This window comes from Equus quagga, chromosome 2, assembly GCF_021613505.1.
Source record: "Equus quagga isolate Etosha38 chromosome 2, UCLA_HA_Equagga_1.0, whole genome shotgun sequence".
NCBI classification, from domain to species: Eukaryota; Metazoa; Chordata; class Mammalia; order Perissodactyla; family Equidae; genus Equus; species Equus quagga.
Window position 1 is genome coordinate 153,330,261 of NC_060268.1, and position 19,678 is coordinate 153,349,938.

A 19,678-nucleotide genomic window follows, 5' to 3' on the forward strand; every position below is an offset into this window, starting at 1 on the left:
CCAAGAGAAAGGATAAAGGAATCCCAAGGATGATGGTGAAAGAAGATGCAATATCTATTGGGCATTAGAGTTAGGAAGCAAACAGTTGAGACTGTATGGTCAAGTTAAAAATGGTTTTACATTTTTAAATGGTTGGGGAGGAAAAAAAAACAAAGAAGAATATTATCTGTGACCATGAAAATTATATGAAATTTCTGTGTCCATAAATAAAGTTTTATTGCAATATAGCCACGTACCATAGTCCAGTGTCTCTGGTTGTTTTTGTGCTAGAACAGCAGAGTTGAGGAGCTGCAACACACACCATATGGCCCGCAAAGCCTAAAATAGTCACTAATTGGCCCTTTACAGAAAAAGTTTACTAACCCCGGCTCTAGAGTGAGCATACAGGAATAGTGAAAGTCAGAGGGCCATCACTTATACAGATGTGATTCACTATGAGGATGGCCTGTGGCCAAGATGGGTTGATAAGACCGTAAGACTATTTCTAACGCAAATAATTACACTAGAGCCAGGTGTCTCTATTTTAATTGACAAGAATTTTGTGCTTTCCATAGACTGCAGTGCCGAAAATAACACAAAAATTTGCTCAAATAAGAGAAATTCTCCTATCATTATATATAACCTTGTTTTGCCTAAAATATCTCTGAGAAAATATATAAGCAGTTGGGAGTAGTGATTATCTTTAAAGGGAAAATGGGCAGTGGCAGTAAAGTGATATAAAGAGGCTCAATTCTCTATCTTTTAAATGTTGACTCATGCTCACTGTATTACCTTTCAAAAAAAATGAATGACATACTCTTCTTTGCCCCAAAATTATAAATGCATATATCCCTGTAATTCCACTTTTAGGAATTGATCCTACTCTTATACCTATATATATGTGAAATGATACATGTACAGGGTATGTAAGTTGCAACATTGCTCTTAACAGAAAAAGATTAGCAACAAGTTTTATCCTATAGAGGACTAGTGAAATGAATTAGGTATTTTCATGCAAAGGAATATTACACAGCCATAAAGAATAAAGAGCTAATTTATATACTGATATGGAACACTCTCCAAGATAAGCTGTTAAATTAAAAAAGGCAAAGAACAGGAAAAGTGCATATATATATACATGCTACCATTGGTAGTGTAAAGCTTCTGCTTATCTATGAAAAAGCTTTGTAGGGGCCGGCCCGGTGGCCTAGTGGTTAAGTTTGTGCACTCCGCTGCGACAGCCCAGGGTTTCGCTGGTTCAGATCCTGGGCGCGGACACGGCGCCGTTGGTCAGGCCACACTGAGGTGGCATCCCACATGCCACAACTAGAAGGACCTGCAGCTAATATATACAACTATGTACCAGGGGGGATTTGCAGAGATAAAGCAGGAAAAAAAACCAAAAAACAAACCAAAAAAAGCTTTGTAAGATAGACATAATTGATAAAACTGGTTGATAATAGAGAAACAAATTTGATGGTAGATAGATTTTTCCCCTTTTTGCAGCTTTTGGATTTTGAATCATGTACATCTATTATCTTTTCAAAACAAACACAAAACAGGGACCTGCCCAGTGGAAACAGTTAAGTTAGCATGCTCTGCTTCGGCGGCCCAGGGTTCGCCGGTTTGGATCCTGGGCATGGACCTATGCACCACTTATCAAGCCACGCTGTGGCAGGTGTCCCACATATAAAGTGGAGGAAGATGGGCACGGATGTTAGCTCAGGGCCAATGTTCCTCAGCAAAAAAAAAAAAAAAAAAAAAGAGGATTAGCTCAGGGCTAATCTTCCTCAAAAACAAACACACACAAAATAAAACAAAGCAAAAACAGAAACCTGGTAGCCTAACCAAGAGCTTTCAAGATTTCAAAGGCCTAAGCTCTTCTGAGTTAGAAATAAGGATACTGCTTACAAAAGAGATAAAAAGAATTTCAGGAGAGAGGTGGTCCCAAGCAACATGATGTCAACTGGAATAACCTGGTAAGAAATTCCCTATGGCAAAGATGGCTATGTAACATAAAAGGCAGTGAGAGTCAATACTCAGATGTTCTTTGGTGTGCTGTGATATAACTCCTCTCATTTCTTCCAAAGCACTAATGCTTGCAGTACACGTAGCCATGCATCCCCATACAGTGATGAGACCATCATTATTTGAAAATAGAAGGGAAATCAAGACGCAAAGTGGGAGGAAGGTCCAAGGGGATCAGAGGAAACACCTCCTGTACATACAGTGCTCAACTGTGTCTTCTTTGTTTTTTCAGTTTGTTTCTATTGCCTGAGATGCCCCCTCGGACTCCAGGATCACATCCCACGCATCCCTCAAAAACCAACTGAAATCCTATCTTATCTGTGAAGTCAGTTCCTGCCTACTCTAGCTCACACGAAACTCTGTCTTCTCTGAACAACTATGATACCACTTGTTTTGTCCCATAATCTCATACTGTTACTTAAATGTTTCAACCTCCAAGGGCAGAAATCATGTTTTACAATCCTGTAGCCCTCAGCACTAAGTACACTGTTAAGCAGCTTCAGGAGCCCCCCAGATACCTGGTGAATTGAATCCTTCCTCTGATGGCAAATGCTTCTCTCCACTTCCCAGTTTACTAAAATGGGCAGGGATTGTCTCTTTTTTGTTCATTGCTGTGCCCTCATTGGCTAGAACTGGGCCTGGCACATAGCAGGCACTCAATGAATATTTGAGTGAATGAATGAATGAAAGGTGCTACTTACAGGGGTAAAGTCAATAGGGAAGTAACAAGATGTCACTTCAAACAACTCCTCCACAAAGGGTCCTAAGGCAACAGAGAAAGAATGACGTTGATTTATAAACTTCACTAATCTGACAAGCCCAACCAGCTAATTCAAGGCTACAAGGACTTACCTAGGCTATAGTCCCTGGAGATGAGGTCATGGACGATGTGGAAGGCCACCAGAAGATTACGGGGATCCTTTTCCCCATCCATCACCTGGATGAAGCCAAAGGTGAAGTCAGCTCCTAGGCCCTTGAGCTCTGAGGAGGAGAGAACAAGGTCACTACTGCCCCATGGGATAGAAAGTTGGGGCTTTCTTCTGGTCTGTGTGCTCCCTCTGCTATCACTGCCCCCACTTTCCTGCCTCCCAGAGAAGACCCTTTCTGTTTTCCTATTCCAAGAGAGTACTTAGTGAAGAACAGATGTGCCACAATATATCACTGTCACAGAGGTAAGAATTTAAAACATCAGCTCAAACTCTACCGTTCTTTACTTTACTGAGGAGTGAGTGGACCCTCAGTTTCCCTTTATCATTCTCTCTCAGAGTATTGGCTCTTCTATATAACCCTCAGGCTAAAACGAGTCCTGGTAATGAGGGGGGAAAAAAGGATGTGCTCACTTTTCAGATCTCCCAGAGAGCTCTGCCTCTTACCTTCTTCCCGGGTTCGCATGAAGTTGGTGATGATACTGTAGACAGTGTGTCGGTCCACCTGTGGCAGGGACTTGGGGGTGGCAGAGAGAGGAAATAAGCTAAGAAAGTCCTCAAAGAATGCCTCAGCTGACAAAACTACTTCCTGCTCCACAATCTCTAAGTGGACAGTGCTTATACCAGTATAAGGTGAACCAAAGAGGAAATGCAGAGAAAGGATATGGCTATTGGCCCAGGAGTATGGCAGTGGGGCCAATAACCAAAACCTGTCTGCTGTATGCCTTACTTCCTTTAGGTTTAAGAGGACACAGGTCAGACATAATGGCATGCCTTTATCTCCTTATATAGTAGCAAGAAATAGTATATAAACATGGTCAAAGACCCGAAAGAGTTCAGAACTTAGAAGTCAATATTGTTTTGCCATCTAATTCTAGTTACATTAAGGGTTGGGAGAAAGAGGAGAATGCCAAAGTGATTGTTATCACTCACCTGTACGTGGACCTCCTGGAAGATGGCTTTAAGCACAGAGACAGCCAGCCCTGGGGGCAGGGACACACACAGGCTCTGGGGGAGAAGAGAAGATATGTGAGCACCAAGAGAATTCCAGCACGGCCTTCAAGACACAACTCTGAAATAGGCCTAATTAGCTACAATGGGAATCACGACATCCAGGTCCAGGAAGAGGTGCTAACAGTGAGAAGTGTGGTCTCTTTTCTCAAGCTGATTACTTCTCTGCAGCTCCTTCCAGTTTGGATCTGAATGCTAGTCCCCAAAGGACACTTTTACTCTCTAGACTAAAAACAGAAGTGGCTGACACTAGTTTAGTCCCACATTTGGGCATCTTCTCTCAGCACCTGAAGTCTCATCACTGAAGGGCAAGAAGAGAATTCACTGGAAAATGGCTCCTCAAACACAGTATGTAATGAAAAAAAGGAGAACTCACTAGTGCCCTCAAACCCTGCAGGACAGATGGGATCACAAGATGATGGTCCTTCAGCCGATTCTCATAGAACAGGATCAGGTGTACAACTGCACAGACCAGAAATTCAGCCATTAGTTTACACAGGCTGGAGGAGGCCCCAGCTTTGCTCCTTCCCAGAGTTTGTAAGGGCTGCTCCTGCTTGGGCTTCACTACACACTTTCTCCTTCACCACGACATATGTCCTATGCCCTCCCATTGGAGAGTGCCTTGATCAGTCAGGAAAATAAGTGAACATCTTTTATTATCCATCCTTACAGAGGTCCACAGTCAAACCCATTCTTGACCCCAGAACTGCCCTTCTATAGAACTGGGGTTGGCAAACCTTCTCAAAGGGCCAGATAGTAAATATTTTAGTCTTGCATGACATAGTATCTGTCACAACTACTCAACTCAGCCGCTGTAACATAAAAGCAGCATAAAGGATAAGTAAATAAATGGGTGTGGCTATATGCTAATAAAACTTTATTTATAAAAACAGGTTATAGTTTGCCTCTCCTGCTATAGAAGATAAATAAGTTGTTGACTTTTTCCCAGAGGACTTCAAAGCACTTTGATATTTCATTATTCTCCCACTCCATCTATGAAGCACTACTTTGTCCATTTTACAGAGAGGGGAAGATACACTGAAAAAAACTGTCTAAGGCTACATTTGAATTCCATGTGTCTTGTGTCTCAATTCTTATCACCTCTGCCACATATACGAGAGAGGAATGAAGACCTTGACTTAGTATTTCCCAGATATCTTATGCCCACCCCCCCGCTTCCCTCCCTGTAAAGTTGGCTTGAATCGACAAGGAAGGCCTTGGCTCAGCAATCCAGGAAGACACTCCTACTAGTGATGCCAGTACCTTCCTTCTCCAGGAGCAAGGAGTGACACTGGAGTAGCACCTGTGACAAAAGCTGGATTCCTCGTGCCCGAGTTCGGGGTTCTGGATTCTCTAGAGAGGACCTGGCGGAAAGTAGGTTAGAGAGAGCCTGTCATTACCCAGTTCAAACTTTTGAAGAAATAAATTATTTTGCAATTAGTTACACTCACCCCCTGGGCATGGAAGCCAGCCCAGGGAGGTGTTCCAGAGGTACTTAGCATTACAGATAGCAGTAACCGAGAGCCTAAAGAACCAACCCCCAGATTGATCTGCCATCATTAGAGGCACATGTGACACCACAGCCAACAGAAGTGTCTGTCTCCAGGCAGTGACTGGGCATTGGGCTTATTCTTTCTCCCCAGTGGAATGATTGTGACATTCCTCTGAAACAGAGCTTAGCAGCTACCCACAGGGATCAAGAGATGATTGGCAGCTGTGGCTTCTACCAAAACAAGAGGAGAATAAACACCTTACTACTAAATAAAAAGTGCTGAGAGAAACCACAAGTCATAGGGAAAAAAAAACTTTACAACTGGAAGTTTACAAAGTAAGGTGGCTGGAATAAAGGTTTTAACTATTCAGGATTATTGATATGGGAAGAGCTGAAGCAACACGGAGGTGATATATCTTCAAAACAGCTCTACAGAGATTACATTAATATACTAAAAAGGAACCTAAACAACTTAAAGTAGGAAGCAGATTTCTGAAGGAGAGCTGGCCAGGACATTTGAGTGAAACCTCAAGTATAAGGATATCTATAACTAGGGGTAAGGGGGCAAAAATAAGATCATATTGACAGACTCCCTAGGATAGGAACTTGTAGAAAGGTCTCTGCTCAGAAGTAGAAAACTGTGCATTCAGAGCAGTTAGAAATGGACCAAGGCATACAAAGGCTCATAGCAGCATTACCTGGAATAGGGAAAACGTGAAAACAACCCAGATGTCTATCAACTGATGAATGGTTAACAAAATGCGGTATATCCATACAATGGAATGTTAGTCAGCAAGAAATGAAGTACTGATACATGCTACAGTAGGAATGAACTTTGAAAACATTATGCTAAGTGAAAGAAGCCACTCACAAAGGTCACATATTGGATGACTCCATTTATATGAAATTTCCAGAACAGGCAAATCCACAGAGATAGAAAGTAGATTCGATTAGTGGTTACCAGGAGCTGAGAAGAGGAGGGAATGGGGAGTGACTTCTAACAGGCATTGGGGTTTTTAGGGGGATAATGAAAATGTCTTAAAATTGATTGTGGGGGGGGCCAGCCCAGTGGCACAGTGGTGAAGTTCACATGTTCAGCTTCGGCAGCCTGGGGTTCACCAGTTAGGATCCCAGGTGCAGATATGGCACCACTTGGCAAGCCATGCTGCGGCAGGCGTCCCATATATAAAAAAAGTAGAGGAAGATGGGCACAGATGTTAGCTCAGGGCCAGTCTTCCTCAGCAAAAAAACAGGAGGATTCGCAGCAGATGTTAGCTCTGGGCTAATCTTCCTCAAAAAAAAAAAAATTGATTGTGGTAAGAGTTAAACAAATCTGTGAATATACTAGAAGCCATGGAATTACATACTTTAAAATGGTGAACTTTATCTTATGTGAATTACATCTCAATAAAGCTGTTATTTTAGAAAATGGACCAAAGCCACAACAACATGAATAGAAAGGCCAAAAGGGCTCTTATGTGGGATAAATGCATAATAGTGACCTAGTTTCTTTTCCCTCCAGTTTTCTAGTTTTCTGTTTCAGAAGATATGCTGGCCATGACAGTTAACAACTTTTGCTAATAAGACTTGTCAATTTAAATGGTCTACCAAGTATGAAATATGAGAAAGCAGGCATTAGACTATAAGGACATACTTCCTCTGGTGTTTGGAATATCTGGTAATAACACTGATCGTCAGCTGTTTCCCTCAGCTTTTTCCTATAGTGGAGATCTGGTGCAAGATCAGCCTCCTGGCAACTCCCTAGGCAAGGCCCAATGGCAGGTCTGAGTCAGATCCAGGCAGACTAGAATCCCATGGGGGCGGTGGGTCTAAAGATGCACAGGAGGAATCCCAGCTCTAATTAAGTAACAGTTGATGGCCCTCAACCACCCACCCACCCAAACCTGCGGGCTGATCCAGGAGCAGATATGGCTCACAGGCTGTGTGCTCCCAACGCTTCCTTAGGAGTCTCAGATGGGTGGCATGAAACTTTTTTCAGGAGAAATACAGACTTGGCCTGAGGTACTGATATGGAACTGGGGTGGGGGGTGGGGGTACGGGGCTACAGTAGGAGACATTCGGGACCAATTAGCTTCTGGAAAGCAGCACTGAACAAAATAAGTTTTTCAGAGTGCACAGGCAGGGATGGAGAAAGGCTCTTACCCAAGGGCTTCCACCACTTGTAACACTGTATAGCTCCCGGATTTCACGTCTAGAGGAAACAAAAGAAATATGAAAAAACAAAACCAAAACCCCATCCCAGGGTTCAATGGCTCCACTTACCAACGTTTCCTGCCCACCCTAGGCTTCTACCATGGGGCCCGCTATGCTTGCCAAGAGCCCCTCCTACAAGAGAAGCCTTACTATAACACCTCAAATATGTAGCTTCAAGCATAAAAATTGAAAAGGAAGTAAATATATCATCCATAGATGGCATGATTATATATCTGGAAAATCCAACAGAAACAAGTGAAAAAATATTAAAGAAAATAACTCATCAGAGTGGCTGGGTACAAAAGTAATATTACGAAGTTAAGAGCCTTCACATATATACACACGAAAGTCTGTAAAATGATATAAAGTAAAAAAGATCCTATTTACAATAGCACAAAAAAAGAAAAGAAAAGAAAATACCTGGATATACATTAAACAAAAAACGTGAATATCTGAATGGTGAAAACTTCAAAGTACCGTGAGGATCACAAAAAAAACTTACACAAATAGAAAGGCATGCCATATTCTTGAAAGATTCAAGGTGACAAATCTCCCAAATCAACCTATAATTTTAAGATATCTCTATAAAAACACTAGTAGAATTGTGGGGGGAACTAGATAAGCTTATTCTAAAGTTAATGTGCAATAAATAACACCTAATTGGACAGGCAAATTTTGAAAATGAGTAATTGGGGGGGAGGGAAGGTAGATCTTACAGATAGTAAAAAGATTATTATAAAGTCACAATAATTAAAATGGTGTACACTTTTGAATAAACTTGAAATTTCCCACAATAAAAGTAAAAAACAAAAAACAACCAGTGTAGTATGAATTCATATTCAGACAAAGAAATCTATGGTACAGAAACAGAATAGAAAGTCCAGAAAGAGACACAAATACATACGATAATACGATTTTTAACATCATATTTCAATTAATGGGAAAAACACAAATTATTCAATGGTGTTGGGATGATTGGGGAAATATTGGGGAAAAAAATAAGATTGGCTCTGAATCTCTCACCAAAGTAAATTTTAAATGGATTAAAGAAAAAAAGCATGAAAGAAAATTTCTAAGTATAACAAAATCCAGAAGTTATTAAAGAAAAGATTGGTTAAAATCAGCTACATTAAAAAAATGGATTTTCTGCAAGGCAAAAAAAAAAAAAATCATAAGGCAAACTGGGAAAAAAATATTTGTAATTGTTGTAACAAAAGGCAATTTTGCCAATATATAAAGAGCTCCTACAAATCAATGAGAAAAAGACCAAAAACCACTTTTAAAATGGGCAAAAACAAAAAAATGAACAGGTGTTCCACAGAAGATCATTACCATATTCACAATAAGAGAAATGCAAATGAAACTAGACAAAAACTTTTCTTTTCCTTTCTGTGAGGAAGATTGGCCCTGAGCTAACACCCATGCCAATCTTCCTCTATCTTTTTATGTGGGACACCACCACAGCACGGGTTGATGAGTGGTGTGTAGATCCATGCCCAGGATCCCAACCAGTGAACCCTAGCCTGCCAAAGCAGAGCAGCAAACTTAACCACTATGCCACCGGGCCAGCCCTGATCCTTTTATTTATTTATTTAATTAATTTATATATATTTTTAAAGATTTTATTTCTCCTTTGTCTCCCAAAACCCCTCGGTACATAGTTGTATATTTCTAGTTGTGGCATGTGGTATGCTGCCTCAACGTGGCTTGATGAGCCATGCCATGTCTGTGTCCAGGACTCAAACTGGCGAAACCCTGGGCTGCTGAAGCAGAGCAAGCGAACTTAACCACTTGGCCACGAGGCCGGCCACTATCCTTTTATTTTTTAAGTACTTTCTTACTTTCTAGCACTACAAAATACTACAGGCTCATCTAATAATTTCCTTGCCCTAGCCCTAGAATCAGCCCCTTCTCCAAGAAGCCCTGGTTCCTTTTAGTGAAGAACGGTATTAGAAACCAAGATCGGGGTGTGGATGTGCTGTTTGCTCTTGGGGTGTCACTGGTTCTAGGCCCTCTTAGTAGAGAGAGCTGGGAAACATATGTGGGTATTCTAACCCATGTATACGCGCACATCTATCATTCTTTCTGTATCTATCCATATATATTTTAAACTAAACATATCATATTAAAGTCTCCAACTCTAGTCCAGTACCAAGGGTTCATTCTAGCCTTCCCTCGTGCTTATTTGTAATTTCTTTCTCTGACAGTGAGAAACGTGGTTCCCGTTATCTACTGTGTATTATTTTTTTCAACCCTAGTATAGCTATAAATTAGTTTCAGAATCGTCAGCCTCTGTGAGAAACAAATTTATATGAAGAGTGCAGTGTTTACGTACGTATATGAAGAGTTTTGTGTTTAGCCTTACAGTTTCCAGACAAAATAGTGTTTTCCAGAGTCACTTAGATCAGCTCTTTTCTCCCACCCCTTTTACTGAGGACATGTCATACACCAGTAACACAGTCAGATTCATCTGTCAGTCTGCGTTCCATCTTGAGATGGGAGACTTCTCACTGTGTATTCATTTGCACCCTTTCAATGTCGTACCATGTGAACACATTACTTATTTTTTAAAATGCAATTTTAGCAGCACAACAGTAATTCACATAGATCTAACAGAAACATCTTAGATTATATCTTCAAGGGAAAAGCAAAGAGTAAAAGGTTAGCAATCTTCCTAAGGGTTTGGTTAACACAGGGTAGTTCTAGCTCAATAAGGTGTGGCAATCAGGGAATTACTCCCAACAGCTTGTTGAGTTCCCAACCAACCTACCTCTGAAAGCAGTACCTAATTGATTAGCTCTTGCCAACACTGGACTTTGGCTAGAGTGAAAAAGAAGCTTGAGAAAACTCCCAAATGTCCAGTTCCCCTTAAGCCTGTGGTCTTGGAGCAACAGCTGTGAGCTGAGCTGGACAGAGGCTCACGCTGGTACTAGAGCAAGGAGAAGCCCAGTCCACCCGAATGAGGAAAGGAGCGCTCCAGTCAGGATTCAAAGCTCGTGACTGGCACCAATTTAGACATCAGGCACTCCTAGCCCTACTCGTGCCAGGATGTGGAAGGCCCAGCTGCTGCCCTTGCTCCTGAGAAAGAGCCAAAGGAAGAAAACACATAGGCTGTGGGGTGGGGGAAGGGGCAGCAGCCAGACAAATAGAACAAACCGAGGAACTGATAGCTGGGTTCTACACCCAATTCCTTAATGGCAACACTTAAGTGAAGAGAGAGACCCATTTCTGGATTATAAGCCGTAAAAGAGTATTTCACCATTTGGGAGGGTGGAAAAGAGTACTTTTTTGGGAAATTCTTGGCTAGAGCCCAGGAAATTGCTGAAAACCCATCTAAAAACTAATTTCAGTAGCAGCCACAGAAGTTAGTAATTGTACCTAGGAAGCTATAGGAGACTGATAACTGTTACTAGCAGAGAATATCACTGAACTGAATCATTCTTCAGCAACACCATCACAGTCCACGGTGGATGCTGGGCTAGGGTCTATCTTTGGAAATACCTCAAGTGCTGAAAGACAAAGACCTGCCTAATACTAATAAGCCCCACTCACTTGCCTCTAATTTTTTCATTTTTTAAAAAATTGAGGTATAATTTACATGCAGTGAAATGCATAGATATTAACTGTATAATTTGATGAGTTTTAACAAAAGTATACCAAGAGTAACCAACACCTCACTCAAGATATAGAACATTTCCATCAGTGGAGAAAGTTCCCTCATGCCCCCTACCAGTGAATTCCCACCCCTCTAGGTTGCCTCAAATTTTATAAATGAAAAAGACTTCTTCAGCATTCGGTATACATCGTTATGAAACTAGTGGCTTTATAATTACAAAGAAACATCCACTTGCATGTGATTCCTTGAATCCCAGTGGACTCTCCTGGCAGAGCCTTTCAGTCTTCCTATCTTTCACAAAGATCCCACCTTGAATTAGCACAGCACAAGCATAAAAGAAAAGTGAAGTACAAAAGCAATACAAAATTAAGAAAAAATCAAGAGAGATTATTTCTATTAGCTTCATAGCTACCACAAAATAGTAAATAAGAGTTAGGAAAATGGTGACTAAAGTGGCAAAAAACTAGAATTAGTATTTTGAAGATGTTTTCTCAAAGGTGACTAACACCTTATTCTAGTTCTGTTGAGTCTACTTCAGAAATGTCTTTCAAATATAATTCTTCCTTTTCATCCCTATAACTGACAGCGTTCAACATAGCCCTTCTCTTTTTAGTGAAAAGTGATAATGGGGCCGGCCTGGTGGCACAGTGGTTAAGTGCACATGTTCCGCTTCAGCGGCCCGGGGTTCACTGGTTCGAATCCTGGGTGCAGACATGGCACCACTTGACAAGCCATGCTGTGGTAGGTGTCCCACATATAAAGTAGAGGAAGATGGGCACAGATGTTAGCTCAGGGCCAGTCTTCCTCAGCAAAAAGAGGAGGATTGGCAGCAGTTAGCTCAAGGCTAATCTTCCTCAAAAAAGAAAAGGTGATAAAAATGTTCTGGAATTTTTAGATAGTGGTGATGGTGTGGAACATTGTGAATATACTAAAAGCTAATTAACTGTACACTTAAAATGGTTAAAGTGGTGAATTTTACCTTAATTAAAAAAAACCAACCCTTCCAATCTGTCCATAGTCTCTCTAGAATCACCTCTCTAAAACGCACAATTACTTTCCTGCCCTCCAATCTCCATCTGTTCCTTATTCCTTAAGACCTGACTCCGTGGCTTGATGTCCTTCACAATTTAACCTCACCCTTGATCATGACTCCTATTATGTAGTCACATGAAATCCCAATATATCAAGCTCTTCCATATCCTTAATCCTTTAAACATTCCCTTGGATTGGAATGCCTCTTTCCTGGCCTTGTCAGTTTGAGGAACTTCTACTCTTCAAGACCCAGCTCAAATGTCAACTTTTTTGTGAAGCCTTTCTGGAAGATTCCCAAAACAGAATTACTCTCTCTTTTGTGTTTCCTTCATAATTCTTTAAAAAAATGGTCATGTGTGTTTTCACTTAGCCATTCAACATTTATTGAACACCTACTACAAATTAGGTACTGTGTTAGGGCTGTTGACAAAATATACACAGGAAGCTTTTAAGGAGCCCACAGTCTGTTGGGGCGGAAGGACATTTAAAACAATCACAGTGTAACAATCAGTGTTACCATAGTGATATAAACAGAGACTGGGTTAACATAAGAAAAGAGTAAAACTCGGGTTTATGGACCATCCCTCACCAACTCCAAGTGATTAATTCGCCTAACACTAAGTTCTCCCAAATGAAAAATACCTGAATATCTGGATGTACTGTTAATTATTGCACTCCTGGGATGAAAGAAGATAATAAAGAGTTAATTTTCCTAAGGTTAGTCTCACTGGCATTAAGGAAAAATAAGTGTAAGTTCCTTTCCCTACAGAGGTAGGTCTAAATTTTTCCAATGTGTCCAAGATTTGCTCTCTAAAAATGGACTTACTAGCCCTCCTAACTACCCACACTTTCCTCAGCAGGGCAGCAGTTCGTGAAGGGCACTGAGGAGCTGTCAAAGGAGTATTTATATGAGCACTGACATAGAATGCACAATCAGACCTCTGTCTGATGGGGTTGCAGCCTCTTGAGAATCTGGAGTAGCAGCCAAGGAGGGAGGTGGAAGGATGTGAAGGAGCAGGAGAGAGAAAAATCCCAATCAGGACTCCGTTCCGATCAAGTTCCCAAAATGCCCTTTCTGCTGAGGATGCCACAGACATTTCTCAGAACTGTTCTTTAACAATCTTTTGGTTTCAGGAATAGAGGTCTCCTCAGGGAACCAAAAATGTGGGAAAATACAATATAATAAAGACTAAAATGAAGGAAATCCAAATAACTAAGAGGAAGAAAATTTATATTCATCACTTGTAAATTCAACACGTCCAAAAATCACTCTTCAAAATCAGCTCCTTTCCCAACCTTCATTTTTGGACAAAGTATTTCTCTTTTGCTCATCTTCAGGCTCAAAAGCTTGGGGTCATCTTAAAGTCCTCCATTTCCTTGAAGCCTTATAATTAGTTAGGCCTTAAATTCCATAGATTCTTCCTTCAACATCTGTTATTCCATTCACTTATGTAGTTTTTATTGTATACCTACTTATGCTAGTCTCCAAGAGACTCTGGTGGTAGAAATGGGAGGGTAGGATGTGGAGACGTATATAGAAATAGCTACTAAACAAGTCTGCTAACAAGTACACGAGCGGTAGATAAATAAGTACCACCAAGATTCTGAAGTGTGAGATGATGATGTCTGGCTGTAGTAATCAGGAAACGTTTAGGGACAGACAGCGAGCACTCAAGCTGGGCCTTGAATCCTGGGTCTAATTTTTTTTTTTAAGATTTTATTTATCCTTTTTCTCCCCAAAGCCCCCCAGTACATAGCTGTGTATTTTTAGTTGTGGGTCATTCTAGTTGTGGCATGTGGGATGCTGCCTCAGCATGGCTTGATGAGCGGTGCCACGTCCACACCCAGGATCCGAACCGGCGAAACCCGGGCTGCCAAAGTGGAGTGCGAGAACTTAACCACTCGGCCATGGGTCCGGCCCCTAGGTCTAACTTTGATTAGATGGAGCTAGTGGAGGGAACTGGGAAGGAAAGCACTCAGGGAACAGAAAATCAAGGTGGCTGCCTGGAGCTAAAGGTCTGGGAGGAGAGTGGTGAGAGTAAAAGCTGGGGCCAGGTGCTGGCAGCCTTTGAATGCCTGGCCGAGAAGCCTTTAACCCTTAGGCTGCCAAGTCATTTCTCTTTGGTCATTTGCATCTTTTTATCTGACACCTACTTTCACCAGGAACTCAGGTGCAAAACAAAGTTGGTGGTAGCTGCCTTTGGGATCACAGGGTGTTCCTTCTTCATTTACAGTCTGTAGGAGGGGCTGCTGCTGTGAGTGGCTGAATAGAAAGCTGGTCCCTTTAGCACTAACAAAGCTTGACTTGCGCTGGAGGATTAGAAGGCACATCTTATTGTGAAGGTGCTTCCAAACCCAGTCAATCTTCAACAACTCTAACCAGGTCTGTGACCTAAGATTGAGAATACCAATTTAATCTTTCTCAAATTTGCCTTCATTATATGATTGACTCCACTGCTCAAGGATCTACAATGACTCCTACTACCTACAATAGGTCATTCAAATCCCTCTGCCAAGAATCCAAGGTTATGCATAATCCAACCGCAGCAAGCCTTTCCAATCTCATCTGTCACTACCCCTGTTACTCATCTGTTACTACCGACCTGCTTTCCTAGACAGGAGGGCTAAATTACAACAGGGTTAATGTTACAGTCTTAGCTGAGCTGAATTAAATTTAAACCAGACAATGGTTTAGGCCATTTTTTCAGACATAAAAAATACAAATTTTACAAAAATATTTATAAGAACCTGGCAGTCTTTATTTATGCTGTCTTCTCAAGTGTGTTCTGAATTTGGAAAATTCAAAATTATTGTGTTCATAATGTATAAATGTGAAAGAACAGTTACAAATGACACTGATATAGTAATATTCTTTATCTTGTAGGGGGCTGTGCTGTATAGGTATATGTATTTGCCAAAATTCATGAATGTACATTTAAGACTTGTACACTTTATTGGATATAAATTTTACACCAAAATAAACTGTAAACAAACTCTAGTTAATGATATACATACCAAAGTATTTAGGGGGAAATGTAACGATATCTGCAATTTAAAGGTTTTATTTTTTCCTTTTTCTCCCCAAATCCCTCCGGGACATAGCTGTATATTCTTAGTTGTGGGTCCTTCTAGTTGTGGCATGTGGGACGCTGCCTCAGCATGACTTGATGAGCAGTGCCATGTCCCCGCCCAGGATCCGAACCAGTGAAACCCTAGACCACCACAGCAGAGCGCACAAACTTAACCCCACTCGGCCACAGGGCTGGTGCCAATATCTGCAATTTAAATGGTGATAAAGCAAGTTATATTAAAATGTTAATGGTAGAATCTAGATGGTGGGTGTATGTGTTTCTTATGAAATTCTTTAGACTTTGCTGTATGTCTGAAAATTTTCATAATAAAACACTGGGGAAAATGACAGTGATAACACACTGTCCTTGTTAATAGTAAGCACTGATGCACTATTCTTTATAAAGCTGTAAGAAGCTAAGCTTTTTTTTGTTTTAAAGCTTGGCACCTGAGCTAACAACTGTTGCCAATCTTTTCTTTTTTCTTCTCCCCAAAGCCCCCCAGCATATAGTTGTATATTGTAGTTGTGAGTGCTTCTGGTTGTGCTATGTGGGACGACACCTCAACATGGCCCGACAAGCAGGGCCATGTCCACATCCAGGATCCGAACCAGCAAAACCCCGGGCCACTGAAGCAGAGCGCAGGAAGTTAACCACTCCACCACGGGGCCAGCCCCATAAGCTAAGCTTATTGCGATGGCAGCATCAGGCATTTGCTCCTTGATGCTTTCACGCCACCTTGCACATACTTCTTATAGTCCTTTTCATGGTGTAGCATACTATCTGTTGCATGACTGTCACTCCCACCACACTATGAATTCCCAGCAGGCAAAGATCTAGTCTAATTTGTATTTATATTCCTATTGCTTTGCACTGTGTTTGGAGAATAAGATGTGTTCAATAATGGTGGAAAGATTGAATGAGAGTGGAATATTGCTAAGGACCAAAGTATTATACTTCTAGTAGATTTACTTCATTTCTCACACATTCTAGAAATTAATATGTTCAACTTTCAAGAGAAATGTGTCCTTCACTCTTCCACAAGCATGCAAAATTTCCAAAAACAGAGACAAAATCCATCTGTACTTAAGAGATTTTGTATTCTATTACTTAAACACGACGTCTAAAGGCCTCCTAACATTCAATAACTTTTTAGGTTTTTTTCTTAAAAGAGTGAAGTCTCAGAATTCCAACGAAATCTGGAATTTGTTTTATTCAAATCTAGATAAGCTGTCAGAACTAAGAGATCCCTGAACTGGTCAAAAGCAGGAAACTGGTGATCTGGAGAAAAGATAAAACCAAACACCACATAAAAAAGTCGTGAGCAAATTAATCAAGAACTTTACCAAGAAACGGATGGAGACTCTTAGGGAGGATGCGCAAAACATCTCAAACTCTCCCCAGTCGGGCATTTCTCCTCCTCTCTCCAATAACAGCCAGTCAGATAGCGGGCCGCCCGGCCACTCCCAACATGCCACGCGACTGGAGCAGATGCCGCTGAAGATGTCGCTTCTCACGTCAACCTCCCAAAAACAAGTGCTTTGGCGGCGTGAGCACCTGATTCTGAACTGGAGCACCTGGGTCCGAGTCCCAGCTTCCTCACCCGCCTGATCTGCGAGTCTCTCGACCTCGCTGGGCCTCAGTTTCCTCATGTGAAATGGTAATGATACTCCTAACCCGGCCAGCGCAGAGGGTGGCTATCTAGGAGACGAGGGTCGTAAAGGCGCCTTAAGGAAGATGCAAGCGACTCTCAATTTGTTATGGCTCTTAAGCACGCGTTGCTCAGAATCAGCCCCAGACCAATCTCTCAAAGTCACCGCTGTCCCTCACTCCCTTCCCGCCCAGCGCCTGTGCTGAGGCCGCTCCCTCCTGCCCGCCCCCATGCGGAAGCCGCGCGGCGCCGTCTGCCGTACCTGCAGCCACTTGGTCAGCCGGGCCCTCCTGCTGACCCATGACGAAGTCCTGCACGAGGCCCCACAGGGCGCCCGTAGGCGCCACCGCCTCCAGAGCCGCGGCGGCGGCCATGATGCGAACTGTGGGAGGGGGAAGTAGGCGGTGGTGCGGGACGAGCCTCTCGGCGCATGCGCCTCCCGAGCCAATCGCCTGGCGAAGGCTGAGGGGGCGGGGCGCTCCCTGGATCACGTGCCTGCCGGCTCCGGGCCAGGCAATTCCAGGGAGGCATGAGACGGTCCCTCCCCGAGGGGCGGGGCCTGAAGTCGGGGCGGAGGCGCGGGGAGGGAAGGCAGCTGCTGGGCACGCAGCCGGGGGCCATTGAGGGCGAATAATTCCCGGCCCGGCTCCCCGGGAGACGGGCGGCGGGGCGGGCACCTGGCTGGGTGGGGCCGAGGGGCGGTACGCACCCTGGGGGAAGCCAATGAGAAAATCAGGCCCGGCCCGAGGGGCGGTGCCGGCGGTCACATGCGCACCTGGGGCGGGCGGCGGCGGCGGCGGCGCTGGCACCGCGAGCCGGCGTCAGGGAGCGGGGCCGGGCTGGGGCGGGGTTAGGCAGGTGAGTGACAGGCTCCAGGGGGCTGGCCCCAGCCGGGAGCCGCGAGCGAGCCGGGAGTAGCTGCGGCGGTGCCCGCCCCCTCTCTCCGCCCCTCCGGCGGAGCTGGTCTCCGGCCGGGCACCGTCGCGGGCCCCCCTGGCCCGGCCACCTGGGACTGTGCTGCGGAGTCGGCCACCTCCCTGTCTCCTCTCTCCCGCAAAGTTTGTGGCGAAGCCGGGGCCCGGGCAGAGCGCGACCCCGGGGGAGATCGGGGAGCGCCCGATGCCGGGCGGCAGGAGCCGTTGACCCAGGACGCCGCCGTCCGGGGCAGGAGCGCGGAGCAGCCGATCAGCCCGCCGCCTCCGGTGCATGGGGCCCGGCTGAGGAGCCAGCATGGGCAACTGCGTGGGAAGACAGCGCCGGGAGAGGCCGGCCGCTCCGGGACACCCCCGCAAGCGAGCAGGTAACGACTGGGAAGGGAGCAGGGCCACGGGCGCCTCGCCAGTTGTCCCCCTCCTTGCCCAAGCCCTGGGCTCCCGGAGCGACCTCCCACGGCTTCTGGCGCCTGGGTTTCCCCGATGGCTGCTTCCGAGCCAGACGGGGCCCCCCTCCCCAGCCCTGGTGGCCTGGGGAGCCGAGTTGGGGCAACTGCGAGCGCTGACCCGGCTGCGAGCCCAACTCGCTCCAACTGGGAAGCTCCGGGTCGGGGCGGGGGCGGGGGCCAGGAAATGTTTGCAGACCGCAGCGGAGCCGGAGGAGGGCCCGGGGCGGGGGCGCCGCTGGCCTGGCAGCCGGGCTGGGGTCCGACACCCGCGCGTCGAGGCACGGCGCGGGCGGCCAGGCGTCCCCAGAACTCTGAACGAGCGAGCGAGGCGAGAACAGTCGCTCCTTCCAAAGACTGATTGTGTCATTATCCGGCTGCAGATCGTGTCTGCCGGAATCCGACTTGCAAAAGCAGCGCAGGACTCTGGGAAAGAAATCTTTATTTTTCCCGCAGGCTTTTTAGAGCCTCCTGGCCGTCTAGGAGCGTAGGAAAGAAAGGTGGGGTGTGGGGTGGGAATCGCCCTCGGGTTTGTTGGGATCCTTCCCAGCCTTGGAAATGGGATCTGCTCGCTGGTGATCCGCGAGGGCCGAGCAGCGCTTTCTCACTTTCTTGGTACACTCCTATCCTGGCGCTTTGCCTCGGGAAGAGGTCTGGCCGTCGCTTCCCTGTGTCTTGTAGTCACTTCCTTCTCGAAGATGTTGCAAGGACCTTCTGAGAATGATAAAATCGTAGACTTTAGAGCTAAAAGGGACCTTTGAAACTTGTCTAGACTCCAGACAGACCTACCTCCTCCTGTCTGTGTAAAAGCCCAGATCCGGAGAGGTTGATCAACTTGCCCAAAGCCACACAGCTAGTTAGTATTAGGCTGGGGCTAGAACGCAGTCTCCCCCCTCCACCCAATTGCCACATATCCCTTTATGTCAGAGGAGCACAGGCATGGTTATTAATGAAGTGGAAATTCTAGTTGGAGTTTCCTGTCTCCTTTGACACCAAAGGTCTGTTGCTTGGGTTGAGGAAACCGGGAAGTAGAATGAGGGGAAACAGGGGGGAAGCAGGGAAGGATGTCTGTGTGGTGGACAGGATGGCTTGTGGAAGGCACGTGTTTTTCTAGGGGGGACGTGGTAAAAGTTAACATTGAAATCCTCTTGTCTGAAGGCAACCCTGGCTATTCTTCTAACTGAGGAAAGATGATTCTCAAACCCAAGGGCTTTCTTCCTTTCATTCATTCATTCAACAAGTATTTATTATTTATGTGCTCAGTCCACATAATTGATTTTGTA

General features: G+C 44.4%; 2 protein-coding genes across 6 annotated transcripts in view; one reads left to right on the forward strand and one right to left on the reverse strand.

The window, feature by feature from the left end:
* MMS19 (MMS19 homolog, cytosolic iron-sulfur assembly component) overlaps positions 1-17,416 on the reverse strand; it is a 30,253-nt gene extending 12,837 nt beyond the window's left edge. For all 5 annotated transcript variants that reach the window (XM_046654859.1, XM_046654860.1, XM_046654861.1 and 2 more), the window contains exons 1-8: positions 17,280-17,416; positions 7,600-7,648; positions 5,208-5,308; positions 4,321-4,406; positions 3,867-3,941; positions 3,381-3,450; positions 2,860-2,988; positions 2,709-2,770 (exon numbers count right to left, since the gene is read on the reverse strand). In XM_046654859.1, the coding sequence (XP_046510815.1) occupies positions 2,709-2,770; positions 2,860-2,988; positions 3,381-3,450; positions 3,867-3,941; positions 4,321-4,406; positions 5,208-5,308; positions 7,600-7,648; positions 17,280-17,391 (684 nt within the window). In that variant the 5' untranslated portion in view covers positions 17,392-17,416. The remainder of the gene's footprint in view (positions 1-2,708; positions 2,771-2,859; positions 2,989-3,380; positions 3,451-3,866; positions 3,942-4,320; positions 4,407-5,207; positions 5,309-7,599; positions 7,649-17,279) is intronic.
* A 543-nt stretch (positions 17,417-17,959) lies between these two features.
* UBTD1 (ubiquitin domain containing 1) overlaps positions 17,960-19,678 on the forward strand; it is a 53,393-nt gene continuing 51,674 nt past the window's right edge. Inside the window, exon 1 of the mRNA XM_046654871.1 lies at positions 17,960-18,317. Coding sequence (XP_046510827.1) covers positions 18,248-18,317 — 70 coding nt within the window. The 5' untranslated portion in view covers positions 17,960-18,247. The remainder of the gene's footprint in view (positions 18,318-19,678) is intronic.